At 44.2% G+C, this 19,131-nt stretch overlaps 1 protein-coding gene across 2 annotated transcripts in view; it reads right to left on the bottom strand.

Moving 5' to 3' along the window:
* MAP4K3 (mitogen-activated protein kinase kinase kinase kinase 3) overlaps positions 1 to 19,131 on the bottom strand; it is a 143,669-nt gene that overhangs the window by 115,319 nt on the left and 9,219 nt on the right. For both annotated transcript variants that reach the window (XM_014598208.3, XM_014598209.3), the window contains exons 2-3: positions 14,459 to 14,516; positions 6,848 to 6,938 (exon numbers count right to left, since the gene is read on the bottom strand). In XM_014598208.3, the coding sequence (XP_014453694.2) occupies positions 6,848 to 6,938; positions 14,459 to 14,516 (149 nt within the window). The remainder of the gene's footprint in view (positions 1 to 6,847; positions 6,939 to 14,458; positions 14,517 to 19,131) is intronic.

The following is a 19,131-nucleotide window of genomic DNA, read 5'->3' as shown; positions in this document are numbered from 1 at the left end:
ATATAAAATTAGTGCTGTCCATAACCGTTGGAAAGATTACCAATGCTTTTGCAAACCAAACTGCTCTTCATAAAAAAAAGGGGTGGGGGTGGGAATGATTAGTTTGTTGTCAAGGGCTTATTTTCCAGATGTCCACTTGAATAAACTATGAACCTCAGAACAATAGAGCTTCATTTTTTTAATTCTTTCACCTTGGCTAACGTAATGATATATTAGGAAGAAGGCAGGATAGTACGATAACTCAGAGACAACTGGTTCTCAAACTTTTTAGGCTCAAGGGACCCCTCGAAAGACTCAGAAAATGCTAGTTCTTATTTTCACTTTTTTTTTTTTTTTTAACTACCAAAAAAAAAAAAAGAAAGAAAGAAAAAAAAAAAGAATAATTCTTCTGGTCAGAGAAGTCAGAAAGACCACAACAGATCAAAATGTTTTTCATAGATGTCATAGACATTAGGGCTGGAAGGGACCTAGTAAGATCATCAGGTCCAGCCCCCTGCCCAAGGTGGAAGTCAGCTAAGGTCAAAGGATCCCAGCAAGGTATGGATTCCTATGTGAAAACTCTGTGTTTACCTTATGGATCATGTTTGGACACCTAGCACCCTGGAACACTCTTGAAAGGATTTCAAGGTACCTTGGTTCAGAATCATTATTATAGACAAACTTGTTCAGAGAGGCAGGAGCTTCTGTAGGCTACAGCCTAAATCATCAGATGCTATGAAAAGGCTGTCCATAACCACTGCAAAGATTTACTAGGTCTTCTGCAAACCAAACCACTCCTCATCCCAAATCAAAGAGCTATGAAAGACAACACTGCCCTTCCTTCTGCCTAACTTTAGACTAACATAGGTAACAACATATTGTTTTTAGATTTAAGAATGACTTCCAAAAGTGCTGAAGAAAGAAGTAACACACACAGGGCACTTTAGAAACAAATCAGTGCAATTTCCTTTCAAACACTGTCAACATAAAGAATAAAATAAAGACTCAATTAATCATCTTCAAGTGGAAGACACTAGAGAGATGTTCTTTTTTCTATCAATAAAAGGAATTAAGACCCAAAGCTACCAAGTTATGATTCACCCAATGCCAGTGATTCTCATGCAGTGTGGCACAGCACCCTGTGGTGTTTTAAGATCCTTTCAAGGGTGGTGCAGGGTACCATGTTGTTGGTGATGTTGCGCGAGCAAACACAATTTACAAGATGAACACAAAGAATTCAAATAGGAATTAGTAATGTTAAATACATTTTATCCTGCTGCAGTACTTCTGAGTACTTTGCAACAGAAGAATTACTCTATTCTTTTTAGACTTTGCAGAATTCAATTTTTATTTTATTTTTTATAACTTCAACAGCTAGAAATTGATGCTTATTTTTAAACATTTCTATCCAGTTTTATCAACTTTTACCGATTTAAATTTTGAGGATTGCGTGAAATAGGAATGTGGGGGGCATACAAATTAGTAATGACAGTATACTGTTAAACACTTTATAAAATCACATTACAGTAAATATAAAAAGTAAATATCCACAAATTAACAAGGCATTAAGACTGTGCAAAGCAGCTAGTATTTGCTTTGAATTCAGATTCGGCCGGTTCGGGGGAACAGTGATTCAAATCACTGTCCTGAATCGATTCGGCCAAATCTGATTTGGAGATTTGGCTGCTGCAGAATCGCCAGATCACCCAGACCAGGCCCATCCCTCACCCAGCTCTACCTCCCAGCACTTTGGGAGAAAAAAAAAGCCCCAACTCACCCAGTGCTGCTGGGCAGGGGGTGATCCCTGCTGCCCCACATTGCCTCACACCGTGTGGGGGGCTCTGCACAAGCCCCCCTGAAGCCCCAAGGCTGCTGCAAGAGCTTCGAGTCCCAGGGGTTTTCTCAGTTTGTTTTTTTCCTTAAAGGGCCTGAGCCACAGTGGGTGGGGCAGCCATGGGGGGAGGGAGGGGGGGCACCAAAGGAGCGTGTAAGGGGGGTCAGGGGGCTTGTGGCAGAGCACCCCATATAGCATGGATCACCCCCATCACCTGTAAGCACCCAGTGAGTAGGGGCTTTTTTTTAAAGCACCTGGAACTGGGGCAGGTGGGGCAGCGGGCAGGGGTCCCCCCATGGTCCCCTCCTCCCTCCCCCAGCTCCCCCTCCTCCGCCTCCTTACTTACAAGCTCCAGGTCTGGCTCCAGCTCACTGCTGCAGTTAGTGGGGACTGTCCGAATCATTGAAGCTCTCTGATCTTTTTGGACCTTTTTATTGGTCCTGATTTGATCTGGATTCAGAGATTTGGCCACTGAATCAGGCCGAATCTCCCCTGAATCAAATCAGCACCCAAAGCTTCACACAGCCCTACAAAGCATACCTGATTATACAGGGGGCCAGGTCACGCTTGCTGGAAAGCATGTGCAGTTCCTCCTACCTCAGATTTCCTTACTCCTATCCTGGACTTTTTTTTTTTTCTCTTTTTTTTTTTTTACATCCCCTTTCTATAAATTTTGATTACTGACAGAAATATTTTTTTGTTGGTCTGTGAGTGTCAGGTGAAATCGACATTTATCTGATTTTTTTATTGATGAAAATTGAGTCCTGTCAAGCCTAATTATTTTTCTGTAGTAAAGCAAAAGTGAAAGCTACCAGCTGGCATTTTCTGAGGGGTGTCTGGAGTCAACCCAGGAGTGCCTCAAGTCTAAAAATGTTGAGAACCATTGTGTTATACTCTTGACAGAAGGACCCTGAGCCCTGCAACTGATGGAGTCGGTTTGCTCAGGACAAAGCACATACGAAAGTGTTGTTAAAAATACATTCAATACACAACACTGTAAAAACTAGAATTAGTTCCATTTTCTGGATCCATTTGTTTTAATGATAGACAAGATGCCAAACATGGGGGGGGGGGGGGGGACGGAAATTCTGATAAATTATTAACCTTTGGTTTCCAGACAACAAAAAACCAAGACATTTCCTCAGTCCAATTAAGAAAGAACACCAACATCAATTTTCTCTTACAAATTCAGAGCTAAACCTCTCTTTTCTGAGTGCCCTCTCACAACCTTTTTTAAGCCACACTAGATTTTCCAAGCCACTATTAGTCTCTTTTGCCTCCTTCTGCAAGGGACTTTACCTTCTCTTAAGAAGTGACAAGCTTTTTTGCCCGCTCTTATCTTTTCACACAGAAGTCTGCAACAGAAGAGCCCAACAACCAAATGCATTCTGACAAAAAGTTTTGTTAAGATGAAACTGAAGTTAAACATGTATCAGAGGGTTATGGATATTAAAAAACCTCAAACCTTCTATGCAAAAATGCTTAAGTTAAAAAAAGGCAATGATTATTAAATCCTAAGCAATACATAGCTAATTTAAAGGTAAAAGAAACCCAAATATTTAATAGTATGCAGTCACAGTTAAGGCTCTCAAAGAACTTCACTTTTTTCTGCATGATGCTTAGCATGTAGTATTGTTTCTTGAGTCTCTATCATGTGTAGAGTTCAATACTGAAACCCTCTTTCCTAGGATGCTCATCAATATGGTATGTTAATTTATTCTCGTCACAAACATTCAACTCCCCTTTGAGATAGTGGGTGTTATCCTTGTTTACACAAGCATTCACTAAGTTTGGGAGTAAAAGGAAGGCCCAGGGAGGAATAGGACCCCTGCTAAATGGGCAGAAACAACTGGTGACGGACAGGGGGGACAAGGCTGAACTCCTCAACGAGAAACTTAATAAAGCAAATGTGTCAGTAATTTAGTAATTCTTTCTAAATGTTTTCTAAATTCTTTCTAAATGAGTTCTTTGCCTCAGTGTTCTTAAGTGAGGGACACGACAAGTCTCTCACTGGGGTTGTAGAGAGGCAGCAGCAAGGTGCCAGACTTCCATGCGTAGACCCTGAGATGGTGCAGAGTCACTTGGAAGAACTGGATGCCTTTAAGTCAGCAGGCCCGGATGAGCTCCATCTGAGGGTGCTGAAGGCACTGGCCGACATCATTGCAGAGCCACTGGTGGGAATATTCGAACGCTCGTGGCGCACGGGCCAGGTCCCAGAGAACTGGAAAAGGGCCAACGTGGTCCCCATTTTCAAAAAGGGGAGGAAGGAGGACCCGGGCAACTATAGGCCAGTCAGTCTCACCTCCATCCTTGGTAAAGTCTTTGAAAAAATTATCAAGGCTCACATTTGTGAGAGCCCGGCAGGACAAATTATGCTGAGGGGAAACCAGCACGGGTTTGTGGCAGGCAGATCGTGCCTGACCAATCTAGTCTCTTTCTATGACCAGGTTACGAAACGCCTGCACACAGGAGGAGGGGTGGATGTCGTATACTTAGACTTCAGGAAGGCCTTCGATACGGTATCCCACCCCACATTGGTGAACAAGTTAAGAGGCTGTGACGTGGATGACTACACAGTCCGGTGGGTGGCAAATTGGCTAGAGGGTCGCACCCAGAGAGTCGTGGTGGATGGGTCGGTATCGACCTGGAAGGGTGTGGGCAGTGGAGTCCCGCAGGGCTTGGTCCTTGGACCGATACTCTTTAATGTCTTCATCAGTGACTTGGACGAGGGAGTGAAATGTACTCTGTCCAAGTTTGCAGATGACACAAAGCTATGGGGAGAAGTGGACACGCTGGAGGGCAGGGAACAGCTGCAGGCAGACCTGGATAGGTTGGACAAGTGGGCAGAAAACAACAGAATGCAGTTCAACAAGGAGAAATGCAAAGTGCTGCACCTAGGGAGGAAAAATGTCCAGCACACCTACAGCCTAGGAAATGACCTGCTGGGTGGCACAGAGGTGGAAAGGGATCTTGGAGTCCTAGTGGACTCCAAGATGAACATGAGTCGGCAGTGTGACGAAGCCATCAGAAAAGCCAATGGCACTTTATCGTGCATCAGCAGATGCATGACGAATAGGTCCAAGGAGGTGATACTTCCCCTCTATCGGGTGCTGGTCAGACCGCAGTTGGAGTACTGCGTGCAATTCTGGGCGCCACACTTCAAGAAGGATGCGGATAACCTGGAGAGGATCCAGAGAAGGGCCACTCATATGGTTAAGGGCCTGCAGACCAAGCCCTACGAGGAGAGACTAGAGAAACTGGACCTTTTCAGCTTCCGCAAGAGAAGGTTGAGAGGCAACCTTGTGGCTGCCTATAAGTTCATCACGGGGGCACAGAAGGGAATTGGTGAGTATTTATTCACCAAGGCACCCCCAGGGGTTACAAGAAACAATGGCCACAAGCTAGCAGAGAGCAGATTTAGACTGGACATTAGGAAGAACTTCTTCACAGTTCGAGTGGCCAAGGTCTGGAACGGGCTCCCAAGGGAGGTGGTGCTCTCCCCTACCCTGGGGGTTTTCAAGAGGAGGTTAGATGAGTATCTAGCTGGGGTCATCTAGACCCAGCACTCTTTCCTGCTTATACAGGGGGTCGGACTCAATGATCTATTGAGGTCCCTTCCGACCCTAACATCTATGAATCTAAATACAAGGACTTCCTATGGAGTACAGGCTTTTCATTAAAACTGGAAACAGAAAAACATTACTTTCACTCATGGAACAGCTCAAGAGAGAATTAAAGCAGCTATTTAATATTCCTTGAGTGGCAGGTAAAACATTTATTACTATAAATATCTGAATCCCGGATGACTTCAAATTTAAGATGACCTCCAACACTTAGACCCAAGGCATAGGAAACGATACATTTGTTATAATTTTCCATATCTAGAATGTAATATTGGAGGGTCATCTTAAATTAGTCCTCTCCCACCACAGCAATGAGAAAGCAGTGGCGGCGGCAAGCAGGCAGTCTGACCCCTGCTATTTAACCCCCTTTGCATGCCTCCCCCCGGTGCTTTCCCCAGCTGCCCCAGGCATAGGGGATGCCCCAGAGCCACTCCAGACCCATGATGGAAGGAGCAGTTGTGCAGGGTGCCTGGCTTAGCTAGAGACAGCAGCAGCACTGCACAGGTTCCTCCTTCCAGAATCTGCTCCCTGCCTGGCTCCCCTCCCCACCACTCCACTACCCAGAAACAAGCTGGAAAAAAGAATCTGCACACTGTCATAACGTTCCTTGCAGTGCAAGGCATTAGCAAATCAGGAGCAGCTCTGGGGCTCCCCCCATGTTTGTGTCAGCTGGAAGTCAGATTGTTCTGGCTAGGAACCATGGGGAGCTGGGCTTCCTGCACAGACACTGAACTTGGGGCAGTAGCAGCAGCGCACAGATTCCTCCTTCCACCATCTGGTCTCTGTCCAGCTCTCCTCCTCCCAGCTTCCTTGCTTAACATGTAATCTTGGCTCTACTCCTCATTATGCTAGAAATTCACTTCTCTGCCTCTGACTTTCCTGCTACAAAGCTGGCCAAGACTTTTTCACGTTAAATCTACTAAACTCTATGTAATTATTATTTGTAGCTATATATTATCTATATAGTTACAGTGTGTCTATATAGCTTTAGTGAAGATTATAATATAGTTATCTTTTCAAATACTGGTAGAATACCAAGAGAATTTTAAAAGTTACTTTGGCAAAACATCAGTAAAAATACCTGTGCACACACCCACTTCTTTACAAGTAGCATGTTGTTCCCCCTTAGCCAATTCAGCACTATCATAATCCCGAGTTCATGAAATCACTATTTGCTTTCAAGGATATGACAACTGTGCCATCTCTGAAGGAGCCAGTCAGGAGAAACAGACTATTTACAGAAAAATACCTGAGTAAACAGAGGCTGATGTTAGAGTACGTACAGAAAGAATATGAGAGCGTAACAGAAATCTGATAAATTCTGTTTTGCTCATGTACTGCTATAAATCTGCTTTTTAGTGAAGTACTATCTTAGGCATTTTGAAATGAGGAAAAGATAATAAAGATATACCTGAGATAGCTGCCAAAATAAGCAACAATGTTTGGATGTTTACAGTCTTTCATCATAATGATTTCCTGCTGCACAACAGCAAAATCTTCCCCTGAAAAACAAAATGATTATGATTTTAATTGCTTTGTTTAATATCCCCCTCTCTTGAACTTGGCTTCTATTATTAAAACCAAGTGCTTTAGCAGTTATTAGACTTTGTACTTATCGGTTAAGTTATATTCATGTAGATATGCACAGCACTTTGCAAACCAATATAAAGAACTACAACAACAGATAACTGCACTCCCAGAATCAAAAGACTCCCGAGTCAGAATGATCAACTAGGGAACCGTGGCTCATCTCTTTTGACAAAATGTGCCTCCTCTTTTAAATTAAATTATTCCTACCTCTTTCCATTTTTCCCTTGGCATCGTACTGTGTTGGTCTCTAATATAAGTTCCTGAAATAACTCTAATAGGTCAGTCAATCCAGTTCTTGAGATGCAGCAAAACTTGTTTTTTTAGTCACTATCTAGATCCACATTGGGTCACTCCCCTGAACCGAAAAAATACAACAGTGCATTACATTGGCCATGCAACAAACCTAATGAGCACAGAAATATAGGGAGTAATGAGTTATGTTCAGGCTCAGCTCTAGTGCTGCTTTACCATTTACCTGAGCCTTGTTACCTTGGGTCTAAGTTATTCCAGTTTTTCCACTAGATTCCTACTTCCAGATTTGTACATTTGGAAAAACCTGGTCAAAGTACAGAAATAGAAAGTTCTGCTATGTAAAGGAAGGGACGGAAATAGGGGAAGAGAGGATGCAGGGATAGGAAAGAGACAAGATTTAGTTTAACTGTCTGAAAAAGATTAATTTCAGGTTCTAGTTCACAATCCAATCTTTAAGAGGTTTTGATTAAAATTCCTTAAAACACATAAATAGCACGTGTATTTGGGAAAGGCTATTCTAAAAGGAATTATTTCAGATTTGTTAAAATTATGCATTTCAAGTCTCCAGATTCGTACTAAACCGATATAAGTGCTAGACTCTGATTCAATAAAATGGACATACTAAGAAAATGATCATATATGATTATGAAGCTTCTTTTGTTTGTTTTTAAGCGTGATCTTAGGCTCACCGGGGAAAAACAAAACTGGAAAAAAGCAGAACAATTCAAAGACAACTTGCAGTGACTAGTTACAGCTGAAGTCTTTCCATCAGAGCAATGTTACATATCATATTTTACTGCATTTTAGCATTGCTGAAATAATTTTTTAAGCCAGGAGGCAGATTTTACAGGCTGTCCTTAGAAATATAAAAACAGTACATTTATTTTTTAATGTTTTAGTTATAAGTTGTCACAACCTTAATACTATTTAAAGCAGTGGTCACCAACCTGTCGATCCTGATCAACAGGTAGATCCTGGAGCCTCCTTTGGTTGATCCTGGGCTGGGGGAGAGCTGGGTGCATGCACATTCACGCCCCCCCCCCCCCCCAGGTCCCAGCAGGTCAATCTGTGGAGGAGGGAAGGGAAGGGGCAGGGGCCAGACTGAGACCCCCTCCCCCCCCATGAGCGACTGACTGTGCGGTCGAGCCAGGAGCAGGGAAAGCTAAGTGGGGCCCCAGCCTGGCCGGGTGGTGGCAGGATTGGAGCCCAGGGGGCTCCTCCAGGGGCACAGTGGGGGTGGGGACCCATCTCTGCAGGGGCAGAGGCAGCAGACGCAGCTCAGCTGAGCTGTAGGGACTCCTGTCTGGGTCGGGCTCACCCCTACATATCTGGGAAGATCTGGTCGTCCAGAGGCATGTGGAGGGGGGCTCCTGCTGCTGGACTCAGCTCAGCAGAGGCCTACTACCCGCCATCTGTGCTCGGGGCACAGCAGGCAGCCTGCAGCAGCAGCCACCTCATCCTAAGCACGGGGGAGGGGAGGGGGGGAGAGGAGGGGGCACCAGGGTCAGTCCCACTTCTGTGCCATGGCTGGGCTGAGCCACTCCCACCCGGCAGCCAGATGAACATGGCATTGGGCCCTGGCCCAATGGGACTCCATGGGTCTGGGAGTCTCTGTGGTCCAGGGGTGTGTGTGCGGGGGCTCCCGTCACTGGGTGTAGCCTGTCAGAGGCCTTGGGGATCCATGCCCCCCCACCTTATGCTCCAAGCGCAGCAGGCAACCTGCAGCAGTAGCTGCCTTCTCCTGGAGCACAAGTGGAGGGGTAGACACGGACCCCCCCAAGGCCTCCGCCAGGCTGCGACCAGTGGCAGCAGCCCCCCCACGCACCCTTACGACTGCAGAGACTTCCAGACCCAGCTGAGCCGGGGTCCAACACCACATTTATCTGGCCGCTGCGCGGGCGCCGCTCAGTGCAGCCACAACACGGAAGTGGGATCAGGCTCCGGCCTGGTCTGGGACACTCTGCAGTTTGGAGCTATGTGGGGCAGGGCACGGTAGATCCTGGGGTGCCCTCTACTTGCAAAAAGTGATCTTCCCATAAGAAGACTGGAGACCACTGATTTAAACAATGTAAGGGTTAATAAAACCAAATACAGTATCAAAAACATTGCAGTAATGCCGACCGAATTAATTTCTGGAAACAAACTTTTTTAATGTAGTCCTCTAAATTATCATATTGATAGCAAACATGTCTTCATTTTTAAAATCTGATATTCATAAGTATTTCACAAAAAGTTTCAAACTATGGATTGTAAGGTAACTTCAAGCTTCACTGTTTATTATTTATGGTATATCACTAGTGATCAAAACCACATGGAATTGTTTCTGCTTCCTAAATTAAACCTTAATCATAAAAACAACAAATAAGAGCACTACTGATTTTTACACACAAATAATTTCAGTAAAAGAGAGCCATTCTCCAAATATAGCCGCTCCTAAACTGTAACACAGCATAAGCAGCTTAAAGTTATTTAACCTCTCAAACCAATCTGTAATCAGAGACTGTTAACTTTCTGAATATCAATGCTGTCCTGTGAAGCAGGAAACTGTGCCTTTGTTCTATGTAGATTTGTTTATTACAATAGGCTTTATCTGGGACAAACAGTGTCACTCTGCAGTTATGCATACCTGCCTCTATAGAGTGGAAGACTGCTAAAACTTATAACTGGGCCTCACTCCAAATAATGGTTGCTAAAAAAAAGTCACTGAAGTACCACATGACAGACACTTCATACCTGCATAGCACAGGAGCAAATTATCCCAAATTTAGTACCACCTCACCGATCTGGGCAACCATGCAGATAATGTGCACCCACAACACCCTATCGTCAAGTTCAAAGCAGTTGGAAGGAAGAACATTTGTGTTGTCAAACTCTACCTACTAAAATTTGCTCCTTTGGAAATAATGGTCCAGAAGCTATTCTGCCTACTGGGTATCCAATCTCACAGGCTACTTGCCTTTAAAAAATGGATGTCTCCCCTTAGATGAGCAACCTTATGCACCTTCAGAGTACATAAACATTAAACAAGGAGTTGCTTCTGGGTGGCCAACAGGAAAGGACAGGCAGAGGGGTGTTTGAAGACTTGCTCATCCTGGGGAGTTGGGCATCACAGAAGCATTGATTTTAGTATAAATCACAGCATGGTGAAGAAAAGGAATGTGCCATTCCCCACAATCTTGTAGTTAGGGCACTCAACCAAGCAACAAGAGGCCTTGGCACATGGAGGTTTGAATGCCCAATCTCCCACTTCACAGTTCGCTAATTACCAGACTATGGCCTACAGAGGGTGAGGACGTTCTCCTTACCTTTTACTTAATTTGGCTCATCAAAAGCACAAGAACAAGTAAGAGGGAGCCTGCCCTGGGATCTGGCCCTATTGTTTATACTTTTTACGTAATGAAAAATGTATCAAAAGCCATCTTCACTGACTGCTTATCTTATATCCATACCAGCCCAGCCTCTGGCATCTTTACTTTTCATTCCATCCAGGAAGAGCACACACCAACTGCAGAAACTTCCTTAGCCTGATGAAGGGTTTTTAAATCCAAAAGCTTGCTTAAAATCCTCTTCCAACTATTTAAGTTGGTCTAATAAGAGAGATCAGATTCACCCAAAGAACCTTGTCTGCCTATATCAAAAGGACTGGAAGTAGAACTCATGGTCCCTTCCTCCCAAGAAATGCCCTCCTCACTGGTCTAACAATGTCAGGTTTCCTCTGCCCTCACGATTCTTGCAGTCCTTTCATCCCAGGGGGACAGCTTCAAGAGGAAAAACTGTAAGATGTGCTGAGCCTTGTTTAGCCCATAACCTCTAGCCAGCTGGTTGGGGCACTCTCTCTGGAACTGGGAAATGCAAGTTCAAACCCACTCATGCCAAGGACAGCGTAAAATCCAGATCTCCCACTTTGTGAAAAGTATGCCCTATAAACTACTGGGCAAAAGCTGGGGGGATCCTCCTCCTCCTCCATGCATGAACTTAGTTTAAAAAACCCATGCATTGGGTGTCATTCCCACCCCAAAGAATCAACAATTTCGACAGAGTTTGGGAACTTCTCAGACAGAACTGGACTGCAACACCAATTTTGGTAGAGTAAAGCATCTAGGTGGCTGTTATGACTCAGTTCTGAGCACACGGAGTAGCCCAATCTAATCACCTGGGATCTGGGTTTTCCGTTTCCCACGGAATAGCAGAGAAAAAACACAGATTTTCCCATTTACCCAAGGAAAACATGGATTTCTCATTTTAACAGAAAAACCCGCAGCTTTTATAGTTTGGCAGCGAGCTCTCTGCAGGCTGCAGGGGGCTGGGAGGAAGCGGGAGGGCCGTCAGGTAGGGGGTGCCATGCACATGTGTATGCACATGGCCGCCAGGCAGCCTGGAGAGCAGCTCTCAGAGGTGGGAGATGTGGGAGGGGGGGAGGGAGTTGGGCAGGGCTAGGGCTGGGCCTGCTGCCCAGCTGGGTGGTGTGTGGGACCTGGGGCCCAGGGCTGCAATGCACAGCCAGAGGGGCCCTGGTGGGGAGCAGGATGGGGTGGCGTGCGGCTCAGCCAGGAAGCAGGACGGATGGGGCCAGCTCCCTGCTACTGTTACTGTGTACACTCCCAGGAGGCAGGGGGAAAGCATGCCCCCCAGATCTGTGTGCAGGGTGGGCATGAGCTTCCTGTCCTGCTGCCCTCCGCAACCCAGAGGGTCCAACCCAACACTGCAGGGCACAGCAGGGCTGTGCGGGAAAGCTGCTTGCCACTGTGAGCTCCGCGCTGCCCTGGTGAGGTGTCTGCATATGCAGCAGCAGCATGGGTGATGGCGCAGGGTTTTGCCCCTCACTGCTGCCGCGCGGGCAGGGGACAGGTTGCCAAGGCAGCATGGAGCTCGCAGCAGCAACAACCTTCCCTGCTGTTTCCTGCAGCACGGGGTTGCACCTGCTGGGCTGTGGAAGTCCTGGGGAAGGGCAGTAGGGCAGAAGCCCGCCCTGCACACAGATTTGGGGGGCACAGGTCCCTCCTGGACCATGCAGCGGCGAGGAGCCAACCACCCTGCCCAAGCCCTCAGCAGGCAGGCAGCTGGCAGCAAGGGGGGAGCCAGGCTCTGCTCTGCTGCAGCCTCTTGCCGGGGCAGGGGGCTGTGGACCCAGGTCCCTGACCCTGTAGCCCTGGTAGCTGAGAGCACCTCCTGGCAGGGCCAGTGGGTGGGGGGCAGTGAGGGGCCTTTCATTTTAATCACAGATTGTGGGGTTTTTATTCAAAGAATTTGCAAGGGGAAGCCAGGATCCCTGCTAATCACCTAAGTACTGTTTCAGGCCAAAAGGGAGGCATTAAATGAATCTAAGGACTTCAGTAATTTTATAGCTTCTATGCAAGGTGAAATAAAATCATGCTTCATGATTTGGATGGCTAAATGAGCATGTAAGTTCTAGCAAGAGATTGGCATTATTTAGAACTGAATTATACAAAACCTGCTCACTTGACTAATTGTCCATGAGGTTCTCCACTCTACAGGTCAGTGAAGAACAAGGCCTTACATTCCTTTTATTAAGAATATTAATCCAATACAAATCAATTAACGGCCAAAAAGAAGGATGGTGCATGCGTTTTCATAACAATTTTTAAAAAGTAGTACTGAACAATATGCTCCAAGAATATTTGCAATTTACCTAATGTTTCATGAACATATCCCATCCAGGGCCAAAAAACTACTAAACTGGTGTTCTACTTTGACTGAGACGTGTACATGGATGTGTTATGCATGTACAAAGCAGATCTATTAAAAGAAATATGAAAATATAAATATATTATTTCCTCTTCCTGGAATATTTAGTTAATATTTAGAAGATCTTTGCCTCTGGATATGGAACTTGAAAACTAAAAGTGGAGACACCACACATCCAAAATTACAGCATTTGTTATGTTCAGCAAATCTTCAGCCCTCAAGAGCTTTATGATGAACACATAAACGTGAAGAGCTTCATAGAAATCACAACATAAATCCATTATACAAAGTGTGATTTAGTCCACGTGCAGATTTTCAAGCCATGTGAAAGTCCTGGCCCTTTCATTACATCTGTTATTTCTGCTGGCTTCCACTTGACTTCTCTCTTTTCTGTTTCATTATGTTCCTCATTTCTCTTATACTGTACAGGTTTATTCTGTACAGGTTTGCACAACATACAAAAATAAGGTATTGAGTATTAATACTCAATACTTTCTTCTTTAAGGAAAAAAAATGAAACACCTTGGCTGAAGCTGAAGCTTCAGAAAGTTTCAGAAAAAGATTAGAAATGTTCTAGGTGTTGTTGTTTGCTAATGTCCTATAAAGGCTATCTTAAGGCTTCACCATATTTTTCAAATAAGCAAATTGTAAATATTTGACAATACGTGCTAAAATGCAAGTCTGAAGGGTTTTATTATTTTGTTTTTAATAGAAAGATACCTGCTACCTTTGACCCTCCACCATATCAGTCTTCTTAAGGTCCCTGGCAGACATTAGTATAATGGCACAATTGGGATCTGAGGAATTTTATGGCATGGCAAGGATGTATGATTTTTGGGATGGGGCCTAAAATTCCAATCATACGATTGCCAGGGCCCAGCTAGGATCCAGGGCTGCCCTCAACCTATTCTGGTGGTCAGGTAGCAGGCAGCTGTGTCCCAGACCCTGGAGCTCTCCTGTGCCCAATCCTTATGATCCAGCTGGAACATCTTCATGGCTGGTTTGCCATTTTATTGTACCATAAATTGGCTGAATGTATGGCATATGCAATTCACCACACAAATTTAACATCTTTAAGGACCCCAATACCTGATGCGTAGTGAAAATATTTGAAAGCTGTGCTTGTATCTTTCCATTATATGTAACCCAATATACCATGCACCTCCTGCACCCCGGTATATTATGGAAAGACAGCAGTACCATAACTGGAACTAGCAATACAAAGAAATGGAAAGGAGCACTATAAGAGATTTAAAATGTTCTTATACGATTATGTTTCTTTCAATTGTGTTTATTTTTCTGCTCACAAGCTTACATAAACTGAAGAGAGGCTGCATGGAATTAACTATTATAAAAATACCTAAAGATCCGCCCTGGGAACTCTTCAAGAAAAAAAAAATGAATTTAACTGATTCAGTCAGACAGATGAAACAAAAATCAGCATGTCTAACACACACAAAAAAAATGTGCTTACCTGGTTCTAGTTTTATTACTTTAATCGCTGCTAGCTCACCAGTGTTAACATTCCGAGCCTAGAAAAAGGAGAAAAATATTTACATATTGGAATACAATAGTGATACAGCCATAACCCAATATTGTACAAAAACTTGCATTTACATTTCAAATCCCACTTATGATTAAATTTAAGTTTAGACATTTTCAGATAAATTGTTGTAATTAAATAATTTCATTGGCTTTATGAATATATTTTGATTAAATATGTATGGCTATACTGTTAATTAGTAGTATAAAATTATTTAGAACCTTCCAAAAATATGATTCATATTTGTTTGATTACAATAAGACAAATCTACGTTAGAATGCAGTAGCTTAATAAAGCAGTCACCCATCAAAGAATAATTTATCATAGTTTTTTTTCCCCTCTTCTTACCCTGTTTTTTCAAAACAGTAAACTCTAATTATTGTACAACTATACTAAACTAGATTAAGCCACCACATCCCAAAACTTTTTAAAAGCAGCGTTGCAAAAGTACACTGTTCCTCCTAGAACCTTTTCATGGTAAATTTAGTTTCCTTTGTAGTTAGAAAATCTGACAAAGACACTAAACAGTTAATTTGTGATGAATTTTCAAAGTATAATCTTTAATTACACTCAAGATTCTTTGTGCAACAAACCTAAATTACATAGGAAAGTCCCTATTTTATGCTGTACTGATGCACTAAGTGTGTGACAAAATGAGAATTTAGACATTGCTTACAAAAATATGGTGATTCTACAATTCAGGGGTTTTCAACCTTTTTCGACCATTGTACCCTCAGGTGGCCGGATGCAGATTAGTGTACCCCCAGTCACTAAGTGGGGGATGAGGGGTGGATGCCAAGCGGGGGTGAAAAGTGGTAGCAACATGGCATCTCTGCGGCCCTGCTCTCGCCCCACCCTGGCTCTGCTCCTATGAGCCAGTGGCATGGGGTGGTGGTGCTTTGTCCTCACTCAGCCCCGTGTACCCCCTGGGAACTTTCAAAGTACCCCCAGGGGTACACATACCCCCAGCTGACAACCCCTGCTATAATCTGTAAGGCTTCCAAAGTGGGGAAGCATGGAGCAGGCAGCAGCAAATGCACTGCCTTGGAGGGAAGGAGGCTGCAGACCAACTCCTTTATTCCACTGCAATGTCTTTTGTTCCCTCCCACCACACACATTATCCTCCTCCTATGAGACTGCTACATGACAAGCCAGCCACTTAAGAGGTCAGAAGTCTTTAAAAACAGTCTTTCCTTGCCCCTCACCCCCACAAAAGACCAAGCAGCTACCTAACTTAAGCAGCAATTAATCAACATTTTAATTCCATTAAAAATGGCAGCCCTTTTATGCCGAAGGGTTCCTTAGTTGAACGCAGAAAGTAAAATTAAAATTTAAAAAGCCATTAAAATACAAGCATGGCAATAATATTTTTTCTTTTTAATTAGAAATCTAGGACACTGTTTAAAAGAATGTGACGGTACTTATTAGTATTTTATGCAAGTCCAGGTTTCCAGCCCCAGCAAGACATCTAATCTTAAAACTATATCTTGACAATTATGGTATTGTTCTATTATAACCACATTTTAAGGTTGTTTTAGGGAGAAAAAAACAACATCTTTCTCCCTACATATAAAGTTGATAACTAGAGGTATAAGACCATGAAACACTATTGTCCTCACAAAATTCCACAGGAGAATTAAATAACCAAGGAGACTCCCAAAATATTAAATGCACTACAAATATTAAAATATAAGCTGCCCTGAAAAATATTTTACCATTAACTTTGTGAAAGCACAAAATACTACGTATCATATGGTAGAAAGCACTACCCTCTAACTGTACTGATTTGAGGACTGAGCTTGTAAACCAATGTTGGAACTGAAGCATCAAAAGGAGAAAGGTAATGATCAGAGTACCAGGTAATCAAGCCTAACCGCGCTAGTGGCAAAAACTAATAATTTGGTCCATGGGCACCAGGATTGGGCAGCCAAGGCAGCATGCAGGGCCTGGGTCTTCCCATGGGTCTGAAAATTTGTCAACACTCTCCTGCCACCAAATTCCCAGACCTGCGTGGAGCCTCACGGGCCAGATGACATGGGGTAATGGGCCAGATATGGTGCGTGGACTGGGGTTCAGCACCCTGATTTAATCTTTCCATCTCTGGGTTTCTACCTTAGTGGTTCCCAGTACTTGGACTTTAAACTTCTCAATGCTCTTTGATATGGGTACTTTCTGGCACTGACAGAAGTCACAAATAATAGTTACAAGATAAAGTTGGCTACCAGATAGTTACATAACTAGGCCCTGAAGTCTGTGAGAATCCCAGAATATCAGTAGATAAAGTAGACCTTTTGCTGGGGAATGAATTATATTCTTTTGCAACCTGCCCTGGAAATCCTTATCTGTAGGTACCATGATAACAGCAGGATCTTCAAAAGTGATCACAGGCTGGACCAACATAACTGTGCGCTGAAGAGAAAGGCAAAATGATTTTGCGTATGAGGATTTGGGTCACCCTTGTCTTCTGGTGGTAGTAAAAGGGAAAAAAAGGAAAGAGATAAAATGCTCAATACTAAAACCATTGGCAGAAGTGTAGAGACTCTGGGTAGAATTCTATTTTCTTTCACGTGCATAAATAGCAGTTTTCTAGACACGTGTGGCTTTTTTTTGGTGCTTAGGCAGTGTAGGCACACAAACGTGTGTAGACTTAAGCATGCACAGTAGGCTACACACTAACTGGGCTACATCAGTGTACCCATTCTGGACACATACCTAGGTCTAAGACAAGAAAATGAAGCTGGTCAGAAACTCATGACTAATGGGTAGTGACCTATACAATTTGTGATTGTAGAAACTGCAAATTGGGCACTGTCCACAAAATCCACAAAAAAAAAAAAGTTACTAAAAATAAAATGCTGACTCACCATCAGTTCTCATGGCTGCTGCAGCCAGGCCCCACAGCCTGCTGGGAGGAAGCCACCAGCACAAAGGGGAGCAGCCAAGATGGTGACTGCCTGCTCCTCCCTCTGCCACTGATTGGCTAAGAGGGCTGTCTTTCATGCAGCCCCACCTCTCAGAAAATCAGCAGTTAGGGGCAGGGCCACATGTCAGACAGCCCTCTTGGCCAATCAGTAGTGAGGGGTGGGTTCACGATTGATAGCCCTCAGCCAATGAATGGTGAGGGGTGGGACCACCAGAGCCCCTGCCACAATAAGCTCATGAAAATGGCGGCCAGTGCTGCAATCGGCTTGTGAAATGGGCCACCTACCTCCTTGATTTCAGTAGATCCCTACTAATGGGTGTTAGATAGAAGATAAATCTCCCATACTGCAGCTCCAATAGCTAAGTAGGCTAGAGGCCTGGGTTTCAAAGCTCCCTTTGTCCAGAAGGGTTTTGAACTGTGGCACTGGCCTCCTAGCACCGTGCTCTAACTACCAAACTGTAGGTTAGGCATTAACCAGTCCCCTCTCCAGTGCTCCTTTTAAAGTCACAAGAGACACGTGGGGCCAGAGGAAGAGAATAAACCAAAAGGGTTATGACTTGGTGAGAAAATTACTGGCTTGGAAGGGAGCAAGCTTTGGATTCTAACCTGGACCCTTACTCCCAAGATTGCAGTAATTTCCACGCTTCATTGTTCTCCATCCATTTTGTACAACAATCACTAAATGCAAGGGGCAGGTGCTCAGCCTTCAAAAGAAGTACTGGAGAGGGGACTAAATAATGGTTAACCTGTGGTGTGGTGGTTAGACCACTGTGCTATGATATCAGAGACAAAGATTCACACCCTCTGGCTGAGAAAAGCCTAGAACCTGGGTCTCTGGCTTCCTAAGCAAGTGCCACAACCACTCAACCATTAGGACTCCTCTCCCCTTTCCAACATTTTTCCAGGTCTTACACTCAGGTACATGCACACACACCTAGCTACTGTGTAACCTATAGCACATGCTCAGTCTACACACACACTTATATATCCACAGTTGAATTGCTACCTGCACCTAAGAGGCAAAACCACCAATTACATGGCTAGAAAACTAATAATTAAATACACAAAGGAAAACAGAATTCTACCATTACATTCCAAAACTGGAAAGCAGGCAATTCTAAAGGACTGCAATATAAAACTGGCCTGACAGAGGAAATAATGAGTGAAACAATAAGAAGGATGCCAGGAACCTTTCCTGACTGTGACTTCACAGGCCTCTTAAGTCTCTTACGTTTAGAGAGGCTCTGCAATATCTGCACTAAGACCAAAGATGGCAGAATGGCTGGTAGAAATCTCAGAACAAGTCTAACTGATCATGACAAAGATGCATACACATTTTAGAGTCATATGCAGCAGTGATGAAAGACAAAGAAAAGATGCACCAATAAAGATTAAAGATTTTTTGGGTTGATACCGATGGCTGATTGACCAGCCATATTGGCCGATACCAATCCAATTGCCAATATGCAGCCCGGCAGCTTAAAGAGCAGTGTTGAGCTGGTATGTCTGTTGGGGGAAAAGGGCATGGAGGGGGCAGACTGAGGCCCCCATGGTGAGGGAGGGAGTCGGGCTGGGGCAGGGACGAGCACTGCCCAGCCAGGGCAGGGCACAGGATGGAGCTGGCAGCTTGTCCAGGGAGTGCAGGGGGTAGGGGCAGTACCTGCCACAGCATGCACCCCCA

This window comes from Alligator mississippiensis, chromosome 1 (genome assembly GCF_030867095.1).
Source record: "Alligator mississippiensis isolate rAllMis1 chromosome 1, rAllMis1, whole genome shotgun sequence".
Classification (NCBI taxonomy): Eukaryota; Metazoa; Chordata; order Crocodylia; family Alligatoridae; genus Alligator; species Alligator mississippiensis.
The sequence above is the reverse complement of the archived record's forward strand: the minus strand, read 5'-3'. Positions and strand labels throughout refer to the sequence as shown.